This window comes from Hirundo rustica, chromosome 1 (assembly GCF_015227805.2).
Source record: "Hirundo rustica isolate bHirRus1 chromosome 1, bHirRus1.pri.v3, whole genome shotgun sequence".
Taxonomy (NCBI): Eukaryota; Metazoa; Chordata; class Aves; order Passeriformes; family Hirundinidae; genus Hirundo; species Hirundo rustica.
This window is the reverse complement of record NC_053450.1, coordinates 126,664,088-126,684,771: the sequence shown is the minus strand read 5'-3', so window position 1 is coordinate 126,684,771 and position 20,684 is coordinate 126,664,088. Positions and strand designations below refer to the sequence as shown.

Here is a 20,684-nt window from a genome sequence, read left to right as displayed (position 1 = left end):
CCATTCCATTTGTTTTCTAAATGCTGCAGAAAGAAAGGGCACAGCTGCAGCTTTGCTCTGTCATCACTCATGGCTTTTGGAATCAGAATTAAACTAGGAAAAATCTCAAACAAAAGCACTAATCCATGTTTTAGGGTGATTGTCAGCAATGTGCTTAAATTAAAGTCTTCCTAGTTGTGGGAGGACAAGAACCCAAATTTTTAAAAATCATTGGAATTGTTACATTTTAAATTAGCATTTTAAGAATACTGTTCTTATTTGCATTATGAACTTACATTTCTAGGAGCCCTAAACTTTTGTCAGAGCTTACATGTACTTTTAGTTCTTGATTTATATATACTAAAAATGCATCTGTGACAGCATTCAAGGAAAGATTGTTCAGTCAGGATGCTGGGGTAGATGTTTTATGCAAGAATAATTGAAGATGCAAAAATAGTTTAAAAATTGAGAACAAAGCAAGGCAAAAGAAGTAGATCATACATGAATAAGCTCAAAAATTTCTTTGATTTACAGAAAAAAATCCCAATGCTGCAGGCAGGTTGACTTACTAAAGAAATATGGGTACTGATCTAGTATCGATACCCAACTGTGATGGACAAGAACTCTCAAACAGTTTAATGTTAGAAAGTGTGTGTTTATTGCAACACTGGGCGTGCAGGGATAGCTCCCAAATACACACTGCAATTTACAGGTGATCACAGAGTCCTTTTAGTTACAAAAGCATTGAATACCCAAAACACAAGTGAATATTCATAACCCTGGTATATCCCATTCCCCGAATGGTAATTAGCTAAAAAGCCATTAAGCATGCGCAGTTTGTTCTTTGAAATGGGTCGGTGGTCCTTTTCATGGGGAGGGGTCCCCAACATGAGGAAGTAAAGATGTCTTCCTCATTCTGACCTTTCTACCTTTTCAATGTAAATGTGATAAATGAACCCTTGGTGGGACTCCTATTTCCTGTCTTCGTAACCGTTCAATGGGTTTCTGGGCAGGGGAGGCCTACAATTGTCTTATGTTCCTAAAAGCTATTTATCAGTTTCTGTATTCTTCATTATAAACACAGCTAACCAAACATAAAGTTGACAAATAATCAGTTATTCTAATATGGAAGAGTGATCCCAAACCCAGTTTCTCTTAGTTAATGACAAACTTTTAATTTCAGCAAAACCTACCTATTTACTTTAGTTAATTTCAACAAAGTTTATCTAATATCTTAATCCCTCTAAAATCCTTAATTCTCTAAAGCTTATGTCTCAAGGTGAAGTTAAAATGCATGAGGAAACTTAGGTGAGCTGAGGGAGTTGTTGATCAGCAGGGGACTTGTAACACTGGCTAAGAAATGGCTGAAAGTGAGCTAAGATTGTGTGGACAGGAGATCTATGAAGTTTGAGTTGCAAAAACCTTTTTATTTTTTTTTTTAGATTACCTTATTTCAGGGTTGTCATTATTTTCACTGTTATATATAAATGGAAAACAAAATATTCTTTCATGGCTTGCTGACATACTTGTAGTAGAGACAGAGAAAGGTCTAGGTGGTGGTGGAATCTTGCCAGGGTTAAGTGTATCCTTCTTGTCTCCTGTGCTGGCAAAGTGATGGAAATGCAAAAAGTAGCTAATGGGGTTAGTCAATAAAATAAATGACTGGAATTACTTTCTACAAATAAGGGGGGAAAAAAACCAAAGCAAACAAAAAGAGAAGAGCTATTTAAAGGAAAAGAGTGGCAGCACGTGCATAGAGTATAGGAACAGCCCAGTGATAAATTTGGGCCGTAAATGAGAAGTAAGTTTGAAAATATGTGGGCAGTGAAGTCCTAGAACAACCCACCTCTGCATGGTGTAATCCCAGCCTGCAGTCAAGCCCCACACAGCTAACTCCCACACCAGCAGGATGGGAAGAGTAAAAGCTGGAGAACTCATGGGTTGAGATAAAGACAGTTTAATGGAGAAAGCAAAACAAGGAATTAGTTCACTGCTTCCCATGGACAGGTGTTCAGCCACCTCCAGGAGAGCAGGGCCCCATCACACATAATGGGTATTTAGGAAGACAAAAGCTGTCACTTAAAATATTACTCCCTTCTTGCTTCTTCTCCTTGCTTCATATACTGAGCACAATGTCATATGGTCTGGAATATCCCTGTGGTCAGATGGGGTCACCTGCCTTGGCTGTGTCTCCTCCCAAATTCCTTGCCAGCGTGGCAGTTGGAAAAGCAGAAAAGGCCTTGGCTCTGTGCAAGCCCTGCTCAGCAATAACAGAAACATATCTGTATTATCAACCCTGTGTTCAGCATGAATCCAAAATACAGCCCTATATAGCCACTGTGAAAAAAATTCACTCTACCCCAGCTGAAAACAGCACACTCTCTAATACTAATACTGGCATAGAACTTACTTTGTTTAAAGCTAAAACTAAAAAAGAGTCTAGGTTATGTGTATTGGGACAACACTCGGTGACTGAGACCATTATATTCAATTTTGGTATTGAACACATAGGAACAGAGGCTGAAGTGTGTTTGCAGGTGGAAGTTATGCCTAAGTCACGTACTGTTTGACCAGGCTTTGTAAATCCTGCTTAGTCCACTTGCAGCACTTCGGATTGCTGCATCATGTCCAATATGTAAAACAAGCCCAAAGAAGTATTTGCAGGCCTCTCTTGGCATGGCATTGCTCATCCCTGGTTCCATACAGTGCTTCTCGAAGGATCACGTCTTAGGACTGAGCTCCTGAAACAAGCTTGCCAAAACTGCCGTAACAGTCAAGGTGTGCAAAGACTGTCAGTGAATTTTACAGCGGTCTGGGAATAGTCTGTTCTGTTCTTGTTTGGTGGCTCATTTAGTTAAAGTATCCTAGAAATAAAAATAATGGATATCTATCTATAAAGTGGCTAAGAGTGATGAAGCTCCTTCTCAGCAGTAGGTCCCATGTAGCTCTAAGAGCTTCTGGACTACCTGGAGGTGAGACAGAAAACTACAGTGGCCAGCTGTAGCCTGGGATTGTGCTTTTCATTATGCATGGCCATTATCCCTGCCTTCAGCAGCCCTAATGTTGGTATGAGTGTAGTATGGAGAATCATAACTGACCTACAGGTGACCTTCCTCAACGATGAGCTCCATCTCCGAGACCTTTCAGCTTCCTTCAGCTCCCTGCACTTGCAGTGGAGAATCTGTAGCAGTTGTGGTGGTGGTGCAGCTCTAGGAAGTAAGAGGTGTGAGCTTAATGGTTTATTAACTCCCCTGGGAAATCCACAGCTACTGGAGGTAGTTTGATTTAATACACAAAATACTAAGTTGTGCGTCGAGGAGGGAATTTTTTCACTTAAAGTAGTGTTTGTGCCTGGTACAACTGGCTACTAAATGCCTCCTAGGAGGACACAGTACAATCAGTCACCTTGAAGTTGCGAACTTATTTAACCCCATTCCAGAATTTGCTAAAAAAGCATTTGAAGATATGTTTACTTAGTTCTTGTTCCTGATTATCCTTTATTGTTTTGTGCCTTTGTTTCCTATCCATTTAATGCGTAATTTTTCCTTTCACATTGTACTCAGTCTGTGAATTGGGAATGTAGGAAAAATAATTGCAAAGAAAATCTTTGAACAACTGAATGGAGATGGGCAATACCAAATGAAAAGATTTTCAAACAATCTAGCACAACTCAGAAAACTAATTTTGCATTAAAGAAAAAAAAAATAGGCGTTTCAGCTCCATGTATTTGCTTCTGTTGTCACAAATGTATTTTTGTTCCACAGTCTTGTAACTTTCATGTAACCTTGAACTTCATATCGTCAACTCTAATTTATGTTGAAAATTGCTGAAACACGTTTTGTGCTTTTCTCTGATAGGGATTGCAGCCTCTTTCGCTGTAAAGCTTTTTAAAGCGTGGATGGCAGAAAAAGATGCCAATTCTGTTACCTCTGCTTTAAGAAAAGCCAACCTTGATAAGAGATTGCTAGTAAGTACAATATATTTTCAATAATCTTTATCTCTCCCAGGGAAAAAGAAGGAAATGAAATGCAGATGGTAGTTTGCTGTAAGCATGTTAACTCCCCCTCAGACTCTGTTAGCATTTCTAAAATGTTTTGAAACACAGCAATATTGTTATGGCTGTAGCATTGATACAGGTTCAGGAATATTAAGTATCACATGTTTTTACATTCTGTCTCTATTTTTCCTGTAGTCAGATGACTTCTGAGAGACTGTATATGTGGGGCTTGAAAATTAAATAAACGTTTTTCTTTTTCTTTCTAACCACTGCTAACAAAACATACCAGCAAATGGGCATTAGAAGCTCTATTTCTTTTAAATATGTTTTCCTTTTGTAAATGGTATATAAAGTTTAAGGAATTATGGTTTGAATGTAAGTTTCTGAAGCAGCAGTGTTTAAATAGTATAGTAAATGAATAGTAAAGGTAATTTTCTGCAGCAGCAGCCATCTAGGTAGCATAAACGGGCCTGCAGTGGTGACAGCAGATCTAGTTGGTACAGTGCAGGATGCTTTCAGCCTTAGGACTCAAAACCTGGGTTTCTAGCAAGGTGTTCAGGGAATATATGAATACGTAGCAATTTCATGTGCCTTTTTCTCCTAGTGTCTTTCTGAAGATCATTTGGGGTTTTTTAATCCTCAGAAAGATTGCTGCTGTGATAATGCAGTCAAATACACATCCTGTGTAGCACTGCCTGGAGACTCAGCAGTATTTCCAGTTTCTACCTCAATAATATATAATTAAGCAAGTATCTTCCAAAAGTAAGGAGCCTCCCATGTTCCTCCATCTCTTCAATTTGTACTTGATTTTAAGTATCCAGGTCATAAATAATTTGCCTTTAAGCTGGGAAATGGGCTAACTATACTCTTTATTGTGGTGGGTGCAGGGAAGAAAACTGCATCTTATTTCTATTTCAAGCTTGACTGACTTAAATTTTCAGCTGTTGGCTCTCATTACTCTGCTCTATTAAACAACTGTAAAGTATCAGATGATATTGCCTAGCATAGATGCCTTCATGAAAGTTTCTTCTTAATTTCATTAGTCAGTAAGTAAATAGATGGACAATCTCTAGCTTCTTTGTCAAAAAGAAGTGCTATCCATCCCACATATCATTGTTAAGACACCCAGAATGGATGGTAAGCAAATGCCATTGAATGCTTTCCAAGATGGGCCATTTGCTATAGTGATTTTTACAAATAATTTTAGTTTTTCTAAGTAGCTGTACTTTCATGAATTGACAGTGTCTTTTAATTAGAAATGCCTACAGGAGTTAATGTTAACAGTACATAGTGGATTTTGTGATTTTTGTTAAATGATGCATTAGTGGTAGGCCAGGGTGCCTGGGCCACTTATGTATTGCTGAATGTATTTTTCTTAAAATATGGGGGTACGCTGGGAGGGTGTGATAGGTGTGCTTTGCCTATAATGGCTTTGCCATCTATTCCTTTGTACTTTCCCTACAAGACTGTTGGAACCTGGAAAAAGTGTGGTTCCTCTTAGGACTGTTTTTAGCAATGTGCTTGGCTCATGGCTATTCATAAGTATGTGCACTTCACATGGAGTGGGTGTTAGCTTGTTTGCATAACTGGACATCATTTTTTCCCTCCACTGCAGTGAAACACTGCAATATGAATGAAGTGTTGACTTTTCCAGTGTGGATACAAGCAGTGTTTTAAATGAAGTAACAGGTTATTCCCACTGTTCATTCTTAAAAAATGTTCTTTCCATTCTGTCAAGTGTCATAGTTGGTTATTTAATAGAGACCATTCCTGTCTTTTTAGGAACTATTTCCAGCCAACCGGCAGAATGTGGACCATTTTGCCAAGTATTTTACTGAAGCAGGTCTAAAAGAACTCTCAGATTTCCTTAGAGTTCAGCAGTCTCTGGGGACTCGTAAAGAACTTCAAAAAGAACTACAAGAACGTCTCTCTCAGGAATGCCCAATTAAGGAGGTAAAAGTGGCTTTTTACAACTTTCTATTTATCTAATCGTAATCAAAGACTTAAATCAACATTAGGTGGAGAGGAACAGATTTCCTCTGCTTTTCTTTAAACTATTTTAATTTATTCATCAGTTCACTCTGTGCTTAAGAGTAAAGCAACCAAATATCCCCTGGATTTCCAAGTGTACTTGTCTGTGGGATGGGGGTGTTTTCCCCTGTTTATCCTTGAAAATGTATTTTCTCTAACTGCATTAACCATTAGGTTAGAGTGGAGGGACAAAATCTTGTTATAATTTTGTTTCTTAATACTTGTACATCATTGCTTTGTAAATGACTGCAAGTATTTGGAAAGTCACCATAATTTCTGATTCATTGGAAATGTGCCTTATTTCCTTCTCCAGGTAGTACTTTATGTAAAAGAGGAAATGAAAAGAAATGAGCTGCCAGAGCCAGCAGTGATTGGTCTCCTTTGGACCTGTGTCATGAATGCTGTGGAATGGAACAAGAAAGAAGAGCTGGTTGCAGAACAGGCCCTCAAACATCTGAAGGTGCATGCATGGGTGAAGATGAGAAGAAAGCTGTGAATTCACAGAATACATTCTTTGGCTGTTAAGTTTTTACCTGTTTAAATCCAGGAGATTTAGATTTTTGAAGGTTGATGCTGAGCATACCAAGCATTGTGTAAAGTCTGACTTCAGTCAAATGGATGCAAAACTGAGGTAGTTCAGATCATTGAGTGCCCTGAGTCCCACAGTGCCTGGGCAAGCCAAGGTGGTCACAGCCTGAGCAGCTCTTCCTTCTGCTTTCCCAGGGTGTCAGGTTCCTGAGAGGCTCCTGGCACTGGGGCAGGGTTAAGCAACTGCTGGGACTCAGCCTGCTCAGACCTGACTAGTAAACCTGACTAATAAGCCTGCAGGAACTGCCTTTGCAATGTCTTTGTCAGAAGCAAAGACATTTTGGGAACATGGTGAGGCAGCACCTGTGCAGAGGGCTGGATAGATCCAGGCAGGAATGCTGAGGCCAGAACCTGTGAATTGGTTGTTTTGTTGGCTGTGGTAGCTGGATACTCAGTGACTTGTCAAGTGATAAGCCAGGAGCTGGCTTGGGACTATGTGTACATACAGTGTGGTTACTCTGATCCAGCTACTGCTCTTGGGGATGAGGGAACTGAATACATAGAAAGACAGGCTGCAATATTGCAGTACCACCGTTGCATGTTGGTACAAAACTCTGAAGACCTTGGGATAGAAAAGAAGCATGAAACCAGTGCAGAGGCATTAATCACTGCCGTCATTGGTGTTCCTCATCTAAGTCTGAAGTAATAGTGCAGTGCAAGACGCTGGATCTGAGAGCTGAGGCTTTTCAGCAGACTTAGTCCTTTTAGGCAGGTAATCTATGACCAGGAGGATACTCCCTCATGGCCAGGGCTTCAAAGGTTTGCCTTGGAACAGAAGCAATCTGGGCTTTATTCTTTATGGTAAAGTAGATCTGTCTTCGTACTGGATGTCTCTTCATACTTGGGTGTTCCCGTGTTGGTTTAGCTCCTACTGCTGCTGTCCTTTTGTCTGAATTTGGTTTCCCAGTCAGTAATCCTGGAAATGCAGTCACTTGGGATATTGTGTAGTCTTTGATGGTAAGACTGAATGCCTTCAAGTTTTCTCAAGTGGCTCAAATAGCAGGAGAAAGACAAGATAGTTTCCAGAAGGAGGAGAGACATTGTTTTTCTTGTTCTTTTGATGTAAAATTTGATTATCTCTCTTTGAGTTGTAACAAAGTATCCACTGAGATTTATTGTTTAGTACTGCAGGGCAAATTAACAAACACTTTCTGGAATGTTTGAACTCTGGGAAAAGAGAAACGTAGCTGGTTTTGTGCAAATCCTGCTGACTGGATGTTTAGTTCTGTGCATCTCACTGACCCAATCCATCAGCTATGTATGTATTCCCAATGAATTAGGTAAGGCATCTTGCCTGTGTAAGATAAGCATCTTTCTAGGTACATCCCCTTTCTAAAAAGTGAGGAAATTTGTGTGGGGTACTTACTATTTGCACTCAGGGGTAAGATTTTAATAGAAACAATAGAAATAGCAATTTAGACTTGGATAGCTGCTTCTTTACAGTTGGGTCTTCAAAAATGAAACTGTTTTCCACATCCTTCCTCTTAGGACAGGTGGAGACAGATCTTGGGAGCCCTTCTCTTAGGGCTCTTAGCTACCTCAACGTATGAGCCAACTCCAGAAAGTGGATTAACAGTGTTAGGATGATACAGAACTCAGTTCTGTGCCCTACTGTGTGTCAATGTCCCAGGTAACAGTCAGGGAGATGCTTTGACCTGGTGCTGTGATTGGGATGTGTATAAATACATACTTGATGTGTGATGTGTGTCAGATGGTGGGATTTATTCTTGTATGGCTCTAGTTGACATGTCGGTAACTTTCACAAAGCATGTTGCCAGAGCTTTGACATCTGGGTACCAGTCTCTAACTTACCAGATTCTTTCAGTAAGTTGTACACAAGTCACCCCTGAAAAGATGTGTCAGAACACAGAGTATTGACCTAGGCTTAGATCTTAAAAATCCTTGCTGGGTGGGTGGCTACCTAAGGGCAGGGTTGAGGCGGGCAGCCATGAACCAGCATACTCAGGCAGTGCAGTAACAGTCATGTGTGCCATCCATATGGCAGGACCAGCAGGAGCTGACCTCAGGAGGAGACAGGGCAAGCTGTTCAACCCTGCCTCTCACAGAATAAGCTCCTCATTGTCCCAGTAACCTCACTGTGACACTGGGGCTTAGTGCCTAGGCCGCCTCCAGTGCAGAGAAGAGATGTTCTCCGTGGGTGAGGAGAATCTTCCAGACTGTTCTCACTGGAGGCAAGGCTCTGGTGAGCTTCAGAGCATTGTGGATGCTGACCCCCTGGTCCCTAACATGGTGCAAATAGAGAAGAATGCCACTTGCTCAGCCAGCAATGAGAAGAAGGTTCCTAAGTCAGTTAGACATTTGTGAAACTCATAACTATGAGCCTGTAGCAGTTGAGAAGTGAGGGAGGAATGTGAAGGGGATAAAGTCAGATGTAGCAAAATTAAGGCAATTTACTTCCAAACTGAAAACATAGGATTTTTATTAGATGTTATTAATGTTTATAGATGGCAGCACTTCACAAATGTGGATGGGGGTGAGTTCTGCTGAGGGTATTAAATAAACCAACTGCACTGTATATTGCCCTGCCTCCCTGCAATTTGCCTAGATACCAGCTAGATCCTACAAAAGCTCAAAAGGAAAAAAGATCTAGTCACAGCCTGCACAAGATTTTCAGTGCTCTTACCAAAGCACTAGTGTTGTTTCTAAAGGTATGGCTATACCTGCCAGGAGTGGAAAAACTTGGCCTCTGGTGTTAGCTATATCTAGCCATTTTAACGGAGTTTCTTCCAAAAGTACTAAATACCATCAGCCCATTGAACGGCTCATTCCTATTGTGATTTTCATGCTCTCTTAAATAGCTGATAATTATTGCAAAACACACTTTGGAACAACCTTTCAGATTTCAGTTGATGTTTGTGCGTTTTAGTAATTATTTCCATGGACCACATTGGGTAATACCCTCAGGATTCAGCCCCTTGCAGAGAGGTTCTGAAGTGTACTTTTAAACATGTCCAGCAGTGCTGTGGGTGATTGATGGTTTGTCACCTGAGTAAGATCAGCAGCAGCCCTGGTCACTCAGAACAGAACTCTGTGATATCAGGCCATTGCAAATCCAGCTGAAAAATGCTGAAGACTTGGAAGAAAGGCTGAGCTGATTAGTGCAAGAACAGATGAAATAGTAATATGCAATGTATATTTGGCTAGGGTCTCTGAAGATCAAAGGTAATTTAACTTCATCTCTGAAAAATATTCTTAATATTACCTTAAATTCAAGATTGCAGTCTTAGCTGGACTCATCGCAGGCTAAGATGACAGGAAATCAGAGAGAGATGGATATAAACACTAGCTTTTAAGGAAAGATATGGTCCTTCAGTGTAATTTTTAGTTTTAATATCTGAAATAAGACTGGAAAATTGCATAACAAATAAGTTTTTGCTTTATTTTTTATTATATTAATAAACTCCAGGAAAAGACAATGAAATGTGCCACTACTGTCTTGTCAGAGTAACATTAGCAGTTAATACTGTGTTTGGAAAATGTTGCCATTTACCAAAGGGTGTCATGATATTCTTGATTGTGGTAATGAGAAAAAAAAAAATAAGGACAGTTGATCACAGTTAACTTGGAATCGTTTTCTTTATTTCAGTTTCCTGGGACTTCTAAAACCCCTGTGAAACTAAAGACTTTTTTTCATGTATTTCATCCTGGGATGTCTTACATTGTGAACATCTGTAAAGCATCACTCCTGAATGAACAGAATGCTGCATTGTGAAATGTATGACAGAAGTAATGCCAGACTGTGGCCTTTATAAATTGATTTTACAGAATTCAGTAACTAAGTGGTACTGAATTTTAGTTTACAGCATGTAGGACATGCTACAAAAAATCATGGATATTTGTGTATATGCACTGTATGTGTTTTAGAAAATGCAGTGTGCAAGTAAATCTATGGTTTCAGTGAAACATTTTCAAGGATGAAATTCATGATGTTTATTCTAAAAAAATTAATTTATTTTTACGCATACTGACATGCATTTTGATTTTTACCCTGTCTCCCTTTCAGCAATATGCCCCCCTGCTTGCTGTGTTCAGCACTCAAGGCCAGTCAGAGTTGATCCTACTCCAGAAGGTGCAGGAGTACTGTTATGACAACATCCACTTCATGAAAGCCTTTCAGAAGATTGTGGTACTCTTTTATAAAGGTAAAAGTGTATAATCCACTGTTGTATTCTCTGCTTGGATTCTCAGTGTCAACCACTCTCCTATGATGTTTCACCAGGTAGTGCATATGAGAAGGCTATGTTGGTGTTGAACTCTGAAATACTTTGTGCTTTGATAGTTCAAAGGAGCGTGTGGCAGCAAGAAAAGCCAAAACAAGCTCCTCTCTCCCTCTGTTGCTTTCACCTCATATTCAAGAAGCATGAGCAGGATTAAGCACTGTCCAGTCACTTCAAGTGCAGTTTAGTCCTTGTAAAAAACCACTTCTAGGAAGGCATTTCTATAAATTTCTGTCAGATTTCCAAAGTAGATCAGAGCTTGGTTTTAAGAAACCTTGAAAGTGCAAACCCTCTTAGCAGGAAGATTTTTCAGGGGTTTGGAGTTGGAGGTTTTTTCTGACTCACTCCCTACCAGGGAGTTCTTTTCCTGCCAAATTTTTGCAGGTGCTATAGTTTTGATGGATTTCATTTTTATTGTGAAATTGACTTCTTCACAAGTTTATTCTGATCAGGTTGTCATAGAGACTAATGGTCTTGCACCGTGTGTGATGGGTGGGTGCCAAACAGTTTGTTCTGACGTTCTTGCTATAAATAGTTGGAGGAGAAAAATCAGCAGGGGTAGAAACCTAATGTTGATCTTTGTTCACCCTGTTGAGTCCAGGTACATGTTCAAGGCAAATGAGTTCCAACTGTTAAAATAATTTCATGGTTGCAGAAGGAAGTGAGTCATGGGGATTTATTTCTATCCTTTCAATATAGCATGGCCTCAATGATAAATGAAAAAGCAATGCACCTTGTCCTTCTGCCCTCAAATTCTACAATTTGTAAATACTATTAATGACTGTAGTACAGCTTGAAGCTGCAAACTGCAGCAATCCCTTGATTCAGTTTTCTTTGGAAAAGAACTTTTGCTTCCGACATGGTGTAATTGCTGTGCATTCAGAGCATAACTGATGGTCAATCCAGAAATAGTCTTGTGTAGGATTGCCTTCTGAATTTTTGTAGATTCATTACTGTGTCGGCCTGCAAGAGCTACCCTGAGATTCCAAAGCATTTAAAAATTAAAATAAATCACCGAATTGTACATTAAATTTAACATGCTTGAAGAACCTAGTTCCCATCTACTCTGCTCACCCCACATGCTCTTGTTCTGACTCTGGAGATGACTTGGGAAAGCTTGTTTGGAGGGCTGAGAAGACTTCAGCCTCAGCACTACAGTGCCACAATACTGTTTAGGATTCACACGATGTCTAGTGGAGTGTTTGGAGCTCCCTCTGGTTTATCCAGTATGTGCTGCGCCTGCATTCCTGCTCGGAATATCTGGGGTGGGCGTGCTGCAGCACCTGCCTCTGCCATCTGATGCAGTCATGCGGCAGCACAGCTGCCAGCCCTTCCTGGCCCCGTTTAGGCTGAAGCAGGATCTGCCCTGTTTGACAGACCTGCTGCCTGCTGCCAACTGCTTGCCTGACCTTACAGCCACTGCCATATGGCCCTTCTGGATGCTGCATGCAGGGAGCGTCAGCTCCATCTGGGTTTGGCAGCTTTGGAGTTAAACAGTGTTCATTAGGTCAGGATGTGCTACTTTGTCAATCAGGGAAGATTCTGGGAGGAGTAGTCCTTCAATTCCTTCTTCTTCTGCATGACTGTATTGAGCTTTAATGGCTTATGGTGTGGCTTGTGCAATGCCATGCTGCCTGCCTTTTCTTTGTTTCTGTGCTGGTAGATTTCACCCTCTCCTTCTCCCCAGTTCATATATATCCACTAAAAACAAGCCATCAAGTCTTTCTAGTGACATACACTTCATTTAGATAGCTTCCCAATGACAGCATATCTTCTGTTTCCTAATAGCCAAGGAAAAAAGCCCCCTAAAGCTGTTACTGGCTGTGTCAGTGGTGAGGGAGCAGCAGACACCCTTGTTCCCCTTTCTGTTGTTTTTAAGTGTAATATGCACAAGATCTGGAGCGGTTTCAGGGTCCCTAATGAACTTCATCTAGTGACAAAGGTATCTGAATATGTGTGAATGAGCTGATAAAAATGCAGCTTTGTACCAGCATGAATGTGGACAGTTTGTTGCTTGTTAATCATTATGAGGGAGTGCTTCCTGGGCATAAAAATAGTCAGCAGTGATGATAGGCACCTAATGCCAGTCACGCTTTAACTGATTTAGTTCTATGACTACTCTCATCAGCATGTCCAACATCTTGCATCTCAATGCTTTCCATATTTCCATCGTAAAATAGCCCTTGGATTACTTTCCTGTGAATTACCTGGAAATACCTAAACATGATAATAGCTGGGGCTCATTAGCACCTAAAAGATCTTGAAAGTCTGTGGTGCTGCTTTTTTTTAATTTATTATTCTGTCTCTAAACAAGAAGGAGCATCCATTTTTTCCTCAATGTAAACACAAGCCCTATTTTCCCTTAAGTAGCAGCAGCTACTTTCTGGCTTGTAGGTATAATTTGCAAATGCAGTTCTCTAGTTGGTTAAAGCTTGTTGACATCATCATCATCATTATTATTATTATTACTATGACTACTCTACCCTTGTGTTCCTGAGACAGTATAGTGAAAAATAAGCTGTCCAGTTCTATACTGATCCCTGGCTGTGATGTTGCTTCTCTGGTTTTCACTTAAAGCTAGTACAATTGTTAATCTGACAGCTGCATTTTGACCAAGATCTAAAAGCCAGTTGCAGAATAAGAATTACTGAATTCTGAGTGGCACCCAGAAAGTTTGCTGGTTTCCTTGCTAGCATTGTAAGATATATGTTGTTTATTACTTCTTTCTGTGTTGCAGTGTGTCCCTTAACTGTTGGTAAAATAAGCTCTGCTGTTATTGGAATACATGCTATATATCATATTCACCTGTTGATCCCCTTTCTTTCAGTTTGTGTTTGTCCTTGAAATGTCAAGTATGAAGTCTTGACACTTGAAATTAATGATCATTCCTTTAATGAGAATTTCACCCTTTGAACTGCAAACACAAAGCCTCTGTGTACTTTTTTCATTATAATTCAAGACAACATTTACAAAATACAAGAAGAAATAGCTGATTGTAAGTACACATGAAGTAGGGCTCTGGCTTGAGGCATAATTGGCCTCAGAGATATTCTTTTGCAGTACAGAGATACAGCAACCAAATGATGTAGACTGACAGGAAACACTTAGAAGAATGGAATCTTCAAGTTCCACTTCATACAGGGGTTTTGTTTTTTGATGAATCACAATTATCTTTAAATATCTTCATTATTCAAGTACTTTTTGTGGTACTCATGCAAAATTTTCCTGGGAAAAACCCAAAACAAACCAGAAAGGTCTTAACTGTACTGTGGGGGACATTCCTTGCATTGAAAGAACCCTTTCAAGAAGGCTCTGTTCTCCCAGCTGAGTTAGCTGCAATAGAGTTGAATTTTGCAGATTGATTGACTGTGTTGGCAGCTGCCAGGCTGTGCTTTTCCCTTTACTGCCCTTGGCTATGTGGTTTGAGTTAAAAGCAGAAATTCATTTGAACCAGGTGACTGAGTGCAAAGCTGAGACCTGAACTTCAAGTAACTTTCCAGTTAACCCTGAAGAAAAGAGACTGGGCTGTTCAGTCTCTCTGCTCTGCAGCTTCTCCCCTTCATGAGGGACGTCCCTGGAGGCTCTGGCCGTGGGTGGTTGGAGTTGGCAGTTGGCTGCACCTGCAGGAAAAGCAGCTCTCTGGGGCTGACATCACCTGGGACTGCAGTGAAAATGATGTGCACACGCCCACAAACCGCAGTGCTCAGCTTCAGCCATTAAAATATATCTATAATCAACTTTAATGAGGAATGACTATATATATATATACAAAATGAGTCATTCCCTTCATCCTCCTTCCATTTTCCCTTCCCACTGCTTCAAAGCAACTTAGAGGTATGATTAACTACACCCCGTCCTGCATGATTGTTGAAATGAGCATCTTTGTGCTGGCAGGAGAATGCCATCCCTTATGAGCACTGGAGGCATGAATGTATTGCACATAATATTTCCTAGAAATTAAAAGAGCATTGCAGTTGTCCTTTTTGTAGTTCAGGGCATTTTGTTCTTCTCTGTTAGGGTAGGAGGTTTATTGCCATGGAGTTAAATACAGGCAAATTTTTCATCTTCCAGACTAGCAAATGTTTTAATCTTTGAGGCACACAGTGAGATTACATGCTGCTTTTATTAGACTGAGGTTTTGGGAAGGGAGGGAGAAATTGCGCTTTCCCCTTTGGCAACAAAACCATTGAGCTTACAGGCTTCAAATCAAAAGAACAGACTTAAGTCCTATTACTTTTGAACTGAGCTATATGCCTACCTGGAGGTGCTTCCTTGTACAGTATCGTAATGTGACCTGTCATGCAGCAACGGGCTTCAGCGCCTCTATACAGCAGCTTCATACTTGTGAATGTCCACAGGGCCTCAGAGCTTGAGCTGGGGACAGGATTGCTCTACCTGGGTTTTTTTGGTGGTTGTGTTTTTTTGGTTTTTTTGGTTTTTGGGGGTTTTTTTTCTGCCCTGAAATCTGTCATGATTTTTTTTGCCTGTTGTTATGTGTCATCCCCTCAGTAATTTTGCAGGTGAGTGAACTTCAGGACTCTGAGGTAAATGTAATCTTTTCACATGCACTTTTACATTAAACTGCAGGTTCATGAGTCCATGTGAAATATTTTGGGGTATGCTAAATTAAAACCCAGATTCATTAAATACTGTAATACCTTTGAGCTGCTGCTAAGGAGCAAGCATTTAATGCAACATGTTCAAAAGCTCTTTCTTGTCTCCAGCGTTTCTGTAACAGTGGGGAAAACGCTCATTGTGACAGGTTGTGATTTCAGGAAGATGGTGGATTTTTGTGCCTCTTGTAGGTTCACTAAGCACAATTTATATCTATGGAAAAAAAGCCTAGAGCCAGCTCACTCCTGTTTTCCCTGCATTTTCTCAGCATTACTGTCAGCTGCAGTATACTGCAGAAGAGGTTTTATTTTGGAAAAGTGCCTGAGAGACAGGATAATTTCCAGTCACATGCAATTACTAAATTCCTAATTTTCAGGGAGATTTCATACTCAGTTACTGTTGAATGTCTTGGAATAATTTTGATTAAGTTCAAACGTATCCCTGGTTGCTTCCATCTGTTTATTATTCAACAGCATATGTGAAATGTGTCTCCTCTGTCTCATTTGATGAGATGCTTTGGGGTTTTAGTGTCATTTATCTCAGTATGTCTTCTTCCCTGCCACATCTGCTCTAACTTTAAGCTGAAGCAGAAGGTGATGTTCAGGGTCGGTGCCTTGGCAAGCAAATACTCAGTGGGTGGGACAGCACCAAGAAGTTCAGGGAAGCAGTGAAGTACATAAATGTGTTGATTTTGAGCAGGGAGGGTAGTTTGTTCAAAGACAAAAAGAATGGAAATTTTAATGAGGTGTAGAAAGATGTCTTTAGTCTTTTTATAGAACAAATACAGTTTGGGGTTTTTTTGTTGTTGTTGATGTTGTTGTTTGTTCTTGCCTCTTGTATTACATAACTGCCAAAATGCCATTGTGGATCCCAGATTTTGCCTCCACAGCCGTCAATTACTGAGCTACTTGGCTTGGCTGGATCACAGGAGCTTTGTCCTGGAGCTAGAGGTCTGTTGCTAGACCTAAATTTGCATATGTTGGTAACAATAATTGTTCTTGCTTATTTATTAGTATTTCTCTATTCTGAATTGCATTCAGCCTCACATGTCCTAACTGACAGCTATTTTATTTCTGATGCTTGACATAAAAATGTCAGCTGTGCTGTCCATCCAAGCCAATTAAATGGGTGGTCTGAATAGTGACCTTAAAACTTAGTAGCTAAAAACAATATAAAACCTTTAGGGGAAAATGATTGCAAAAAATCCTTACTGGCTGTCTCTTAAGTGTTCAGTCAGGAGGTATCTGTCACTTCAGTCTTCTCGAACCATGCACAATTCTGTGATACAACAACAAGAAAAAGAATAGTACTTCTTATTGTGGTAACTCCCAAGATGTGCAGGTTGATTATTCTATTTCTTTTATCCAGCAATCTTATGTGGTATATTTAAAACAGATGAATAAAGAACTCTTCTTGACAGAAGCATAATGTTTGATACTTTATTTTAGGCCTAATATATTACACATTTTATTGCATCTGGAGCCCATTATATGCATCAAATATTCTGTATTTGTAGCCTAATATAGATCATGCAAAGCTTGTTCCATTGCAATCATATTAGCTTTATACTGCCTTTAGAAAATCTTTCTCCTTTCGTGTTTGAAATCTGCTAATCTCTAAAAAATACTTTTTTTTTTTTTTTTTTTTTTTTTTTTTTTTTTTTTTTTTTTTACAAACACTGATCTGTATTTCAGCTGATGTTCTGAGTGAAGAAGCTATCCTCAAGTGGTATAAAGAAGCACATGTTGCTAAAGGCAAAAGTGTTTTCCTTGACCAGATGAAGAAATTTGTGGAGTGGCTGCAAAACGCTGAAGAAGGTATGGGTTCATTTGAAGAACTATGGTAGTCTCTTTGGAAAACAATTTTTTTTTTTTTACACATTTTAATTGTACCAGGATATGACGTTCAGGACTCAAAATACAAAACAGCAGGCATGACCATCTCAATAGCTTCCAGGCATGCCCAAGCCTAACAACACTTACTGCTTTGTTCATGAATATGGTGTTTCTGTAAAGTCCTTTATTCATTAAGTACCACTTGTCTATAGATAAACTCTTCTAGCTTCTGCAGGGAGGAATTCTGCACTGATGACAGCATGAAGTACCTTGGTGCTAACACCTGCAGCCACACAGTTTTCTGTCTCAGTGCCTTTTTTGCTGTTGTCATGTTTAATGGCACATAGCATGAGCTTGCCTGTGCCCTGGCCCTTTGAACTGGCTTTAGCTGAACAGTCAGGTTAACTTTCTGTGGTCTGTATTTGCTGCTTTAAAATGGTTATTTAGAAGGGAACTGGTTTCTTTAGTCCCTAACTTGGTTTTCCTCGTGTTCTTGATAGGAAAATACTTCTACTGAATGAGTAAGTTATCTTCTTTTTTTTGCATGGAAAAAGAATTCCCGATCAGTTGGGAAGATAAATCCATGTGTAATAGATAGGGAAGGAATTATTAGCATTCATTTGCATCCGTTTAATATAATTAATTTCATAAACTTGGAGTGAATATGTACTAGTCACAAGGAACAGATAAAACTTAGCAGCAATTCACATGTTCAGGTAGCAGTATAAAAATGGCAGCTGCTTTCACACTTGAGATTTTGGATGGGCAAGCTTGGTCTAATTTTTTAATTTTCTGCTTGTATGCCTCGGCTGCTCTTTATTTTTATCCTTTCCTGCATGTCCCCTTCGCCAGATGTCCTTAATTACAAAGTCCAGTACAAACGGAGACAAAATGTTTCTGTAAGAACACGCAGACCATGTTTGCTCTCAGAAATCTGATCTGTGGTGTAATATTTGTTGGCAGTGAGCCCTTTCCTGTCAGGTGAACATAGAAATACAGTGTGATGCAAAGTAGCTTTAGGTTACAAAACCAGCATGTGTACTTCTGCTTCTAGGTTACTTCTGCTTCTATTACTAAATTAACTTTATCTTATGCTATAAAAATCATTTAAAAATTTGGTTTGTACACGTTTCATACCTCCTTTGGGTAAAGGTAACACCACTTAGCCTTTCTAGATAGGTGATGCTGATTGATACTTGCAAAGCAAATAGTTTTAAGGATGCTTCCTGGATGAGAGCAGTACAGCCTACTCATAGAGATTAGAAGAGTGAGTAAATAATGATCATTTATTAAACACAGCTCAGGTACACATTTTGTGGCTCTGTAGATGAAGACCAGAATCATTCACAGCAACATGGTGAAAATTTTACTGACAGATCTGTAAATGAAGAGCTCCACCATGGAGGGCAGCAGATTAAACCTTCTCCTCCTGAAGCTGTGTGTTTCTCTCTTGTTTGCTCTGTTTGATCTGCCACCCTTTCCTAGGAACTACTAGGTGTGGTGAACATTTTCATTTTGGAGGGATATCTTGTTATTTTTACAGAATTACCCACGTCAGTGTCCTTGTGCAACCTACATGAAGTGTTTTACTCTCTTCTCTTCTAGAGTCGGAGTCTGAAGGGGAGGAGAACTGAGGTGGTTCCACAAAGCACAGTCTCAATCTAGGTTACTGCCAAATGCGCTTGGGAATGCCGTACTGTTCAAGCAAAGAGTCTTTACTTCAGTGTCATACAGAAAACTATAGACTAGACTTTCCTTTTGTTTAGAAGAATAAAGGTTTTTAATGGAGCCCTGAGGCATTAGATGCTTTACTTGGGACTCTACCTCTGGCTCAGTGTACACTAACTTAGGCAAAGACATTCAGCAAGGAGCCATATAGAAAAAGTGAAGTGAAATACTTATGGACTCCTTTTTATTAACGGTCTTTTTCAGGTACTATGGTATATGAACACTCCAATTTCTGTTTATAGAACTGTTTGGTCTGTGTTTGTAGCTCAATATTGGCTCGTGTATGTGATTTGACACCACCACATTTTTTTGAATAAATGGCTTTTATATCTTAGTTTTGTGATATTAGTGTGCATTTAAAGTTCTGGCTTGCCAAAGTTTTTATGATTCTTCAAGTAAAAATGCCAATAGACCATTTTCATACTTCTTCCCCCAAAAATCAGCAGCTGTAGGTAACTGGTGTAGGGATCACTGCCAAATCTTTATTCCTATCCTTACATACAACTTTGGACAGATTAACCATATTTCATAGCAAATATTGATTCATTCTGTTCCTTAATTCAAAGAAAATGTACAGGAACAAATCTATGGAGTCCCAATTTTGCAGGTACAGTTTATGCAAATGGTATATAGAATAATACGCTCTGCTCAGTTCAAACTACACTCAGTTATTGGTGATTGCTGAATTTTGAAAGAGAAATTGTCCCATTTTAGAAGAATTAGCTTCAAAACATGCATGACTAGAAGTCATTACATGTAGCAATCTGAAATTTATTCACATCAGATTTAGAAAAGCCAGGTTCGTATTCTTACAGGGGAAAAGCATGTCAGGGCATAATCAATTAATGAAGTGGTGTATTTTTTAATTAGAAACCAATAAGCTAAGAGATAGTACAGATAATTGTAAGGGAAAATCAACACTTCATATAAACCACAGATCATATGAGTGCAAGTGTCGTGTCTCAGTATGTATCTAGCTTTACTGTAGACAGCAAGTTAGCAAGTGGAAGTCAAGTGCTGTTGAGTGCCAGCTTTCCATCTAGTACAGCATTTATTTTCCTAACAGGTATAGATCTTTGGAAGGGGAAACATGTTATGGTGATGTTTCCAGCAGGTTTGAGAAGACAAGAGCCAGTCATATTAAAAAGCAGAACTGATGCATTAGCTGCATACTTTCCATTTTTGTCCTTTTTATTACATAAAATAAATTTGCTGGGCATGCGAACACATGCACAAACCTCTGCACCTGTTACGTGATAGTATTGAGTCATCGATATGCAGCCACTATTGCTAAAAACATCTTAAATTCAAAATTGCTCTTTTGTGAGGTACTAATGGCTATTTAGTTTAGTGTACACAAGCCCACTTTTCTGTATAATCTTAAACTTAGGCTGATTTCGAAGGTGCTAATCTCAAATAACGTGCAGAGATCATAATTCCATTTCCCTGCAGTGAGACTGCCAGGGAGAGCCAGGCACGGCTTGCTGTGGGCTGGCTGGGCCATCTGCTGGAGACAGAAATCATCGGCTGCAAGAGGCACTGTGAGGACAAAGGCAGCAAACCTGGGGTTCCTGCTGCAACTGTGCCCCCAGCACACTGCAGGTACAAGCAAAGCTGAGTGGATCCACTGCACTGAAGTTCAGGTGCCTCCAAGCCAGGCACCTGAGTTGCACC

General features: G+C 39.7%; 1 protein-coding gene across 2 annotated transcripts in view; it reads left to right on the top strand.

Annotated features, from left to right (window-relative positions):
- Positions 1-19,344, top strand: part of BZW2 (basic leucine zipper and W2 domains 2) — a 58,534-nt gene extending 39,190 nt beyond the window's left edge. For both annotated transcript variants that reach the window (XM_040064321.2, XM_040064310.2), the window contains exons 7-12: positions 3,837-3,946; positions 5,759-5,929; positions 6,321-6,467; positions 10,620-10,758; positions 17,142-17,264; positions 18,888-19,344. In XM_040064321.2, coding sequence (XP_039920255.1) covers positions 3,837-3,946; positions 5,759-5,929; positions 6,321-6,467; positions 10,620-10,758; positions 17,142-17,264; positions 18,888-18,916 — 719 coding nt within the window. In that variant the 3' untranslated portion in view covers positions 18,917-19,344. The remainder of the gene's footprint in view (positions 1-3,836; positions 3,947-5,758; positions 5,930-6,320; positions 6,468-10,619; positions 10,759-17,141; positions 17,265-18,887) is intronic.
- Positions 19,345-20,684: the final 1,340 nt, after the last annotated feature.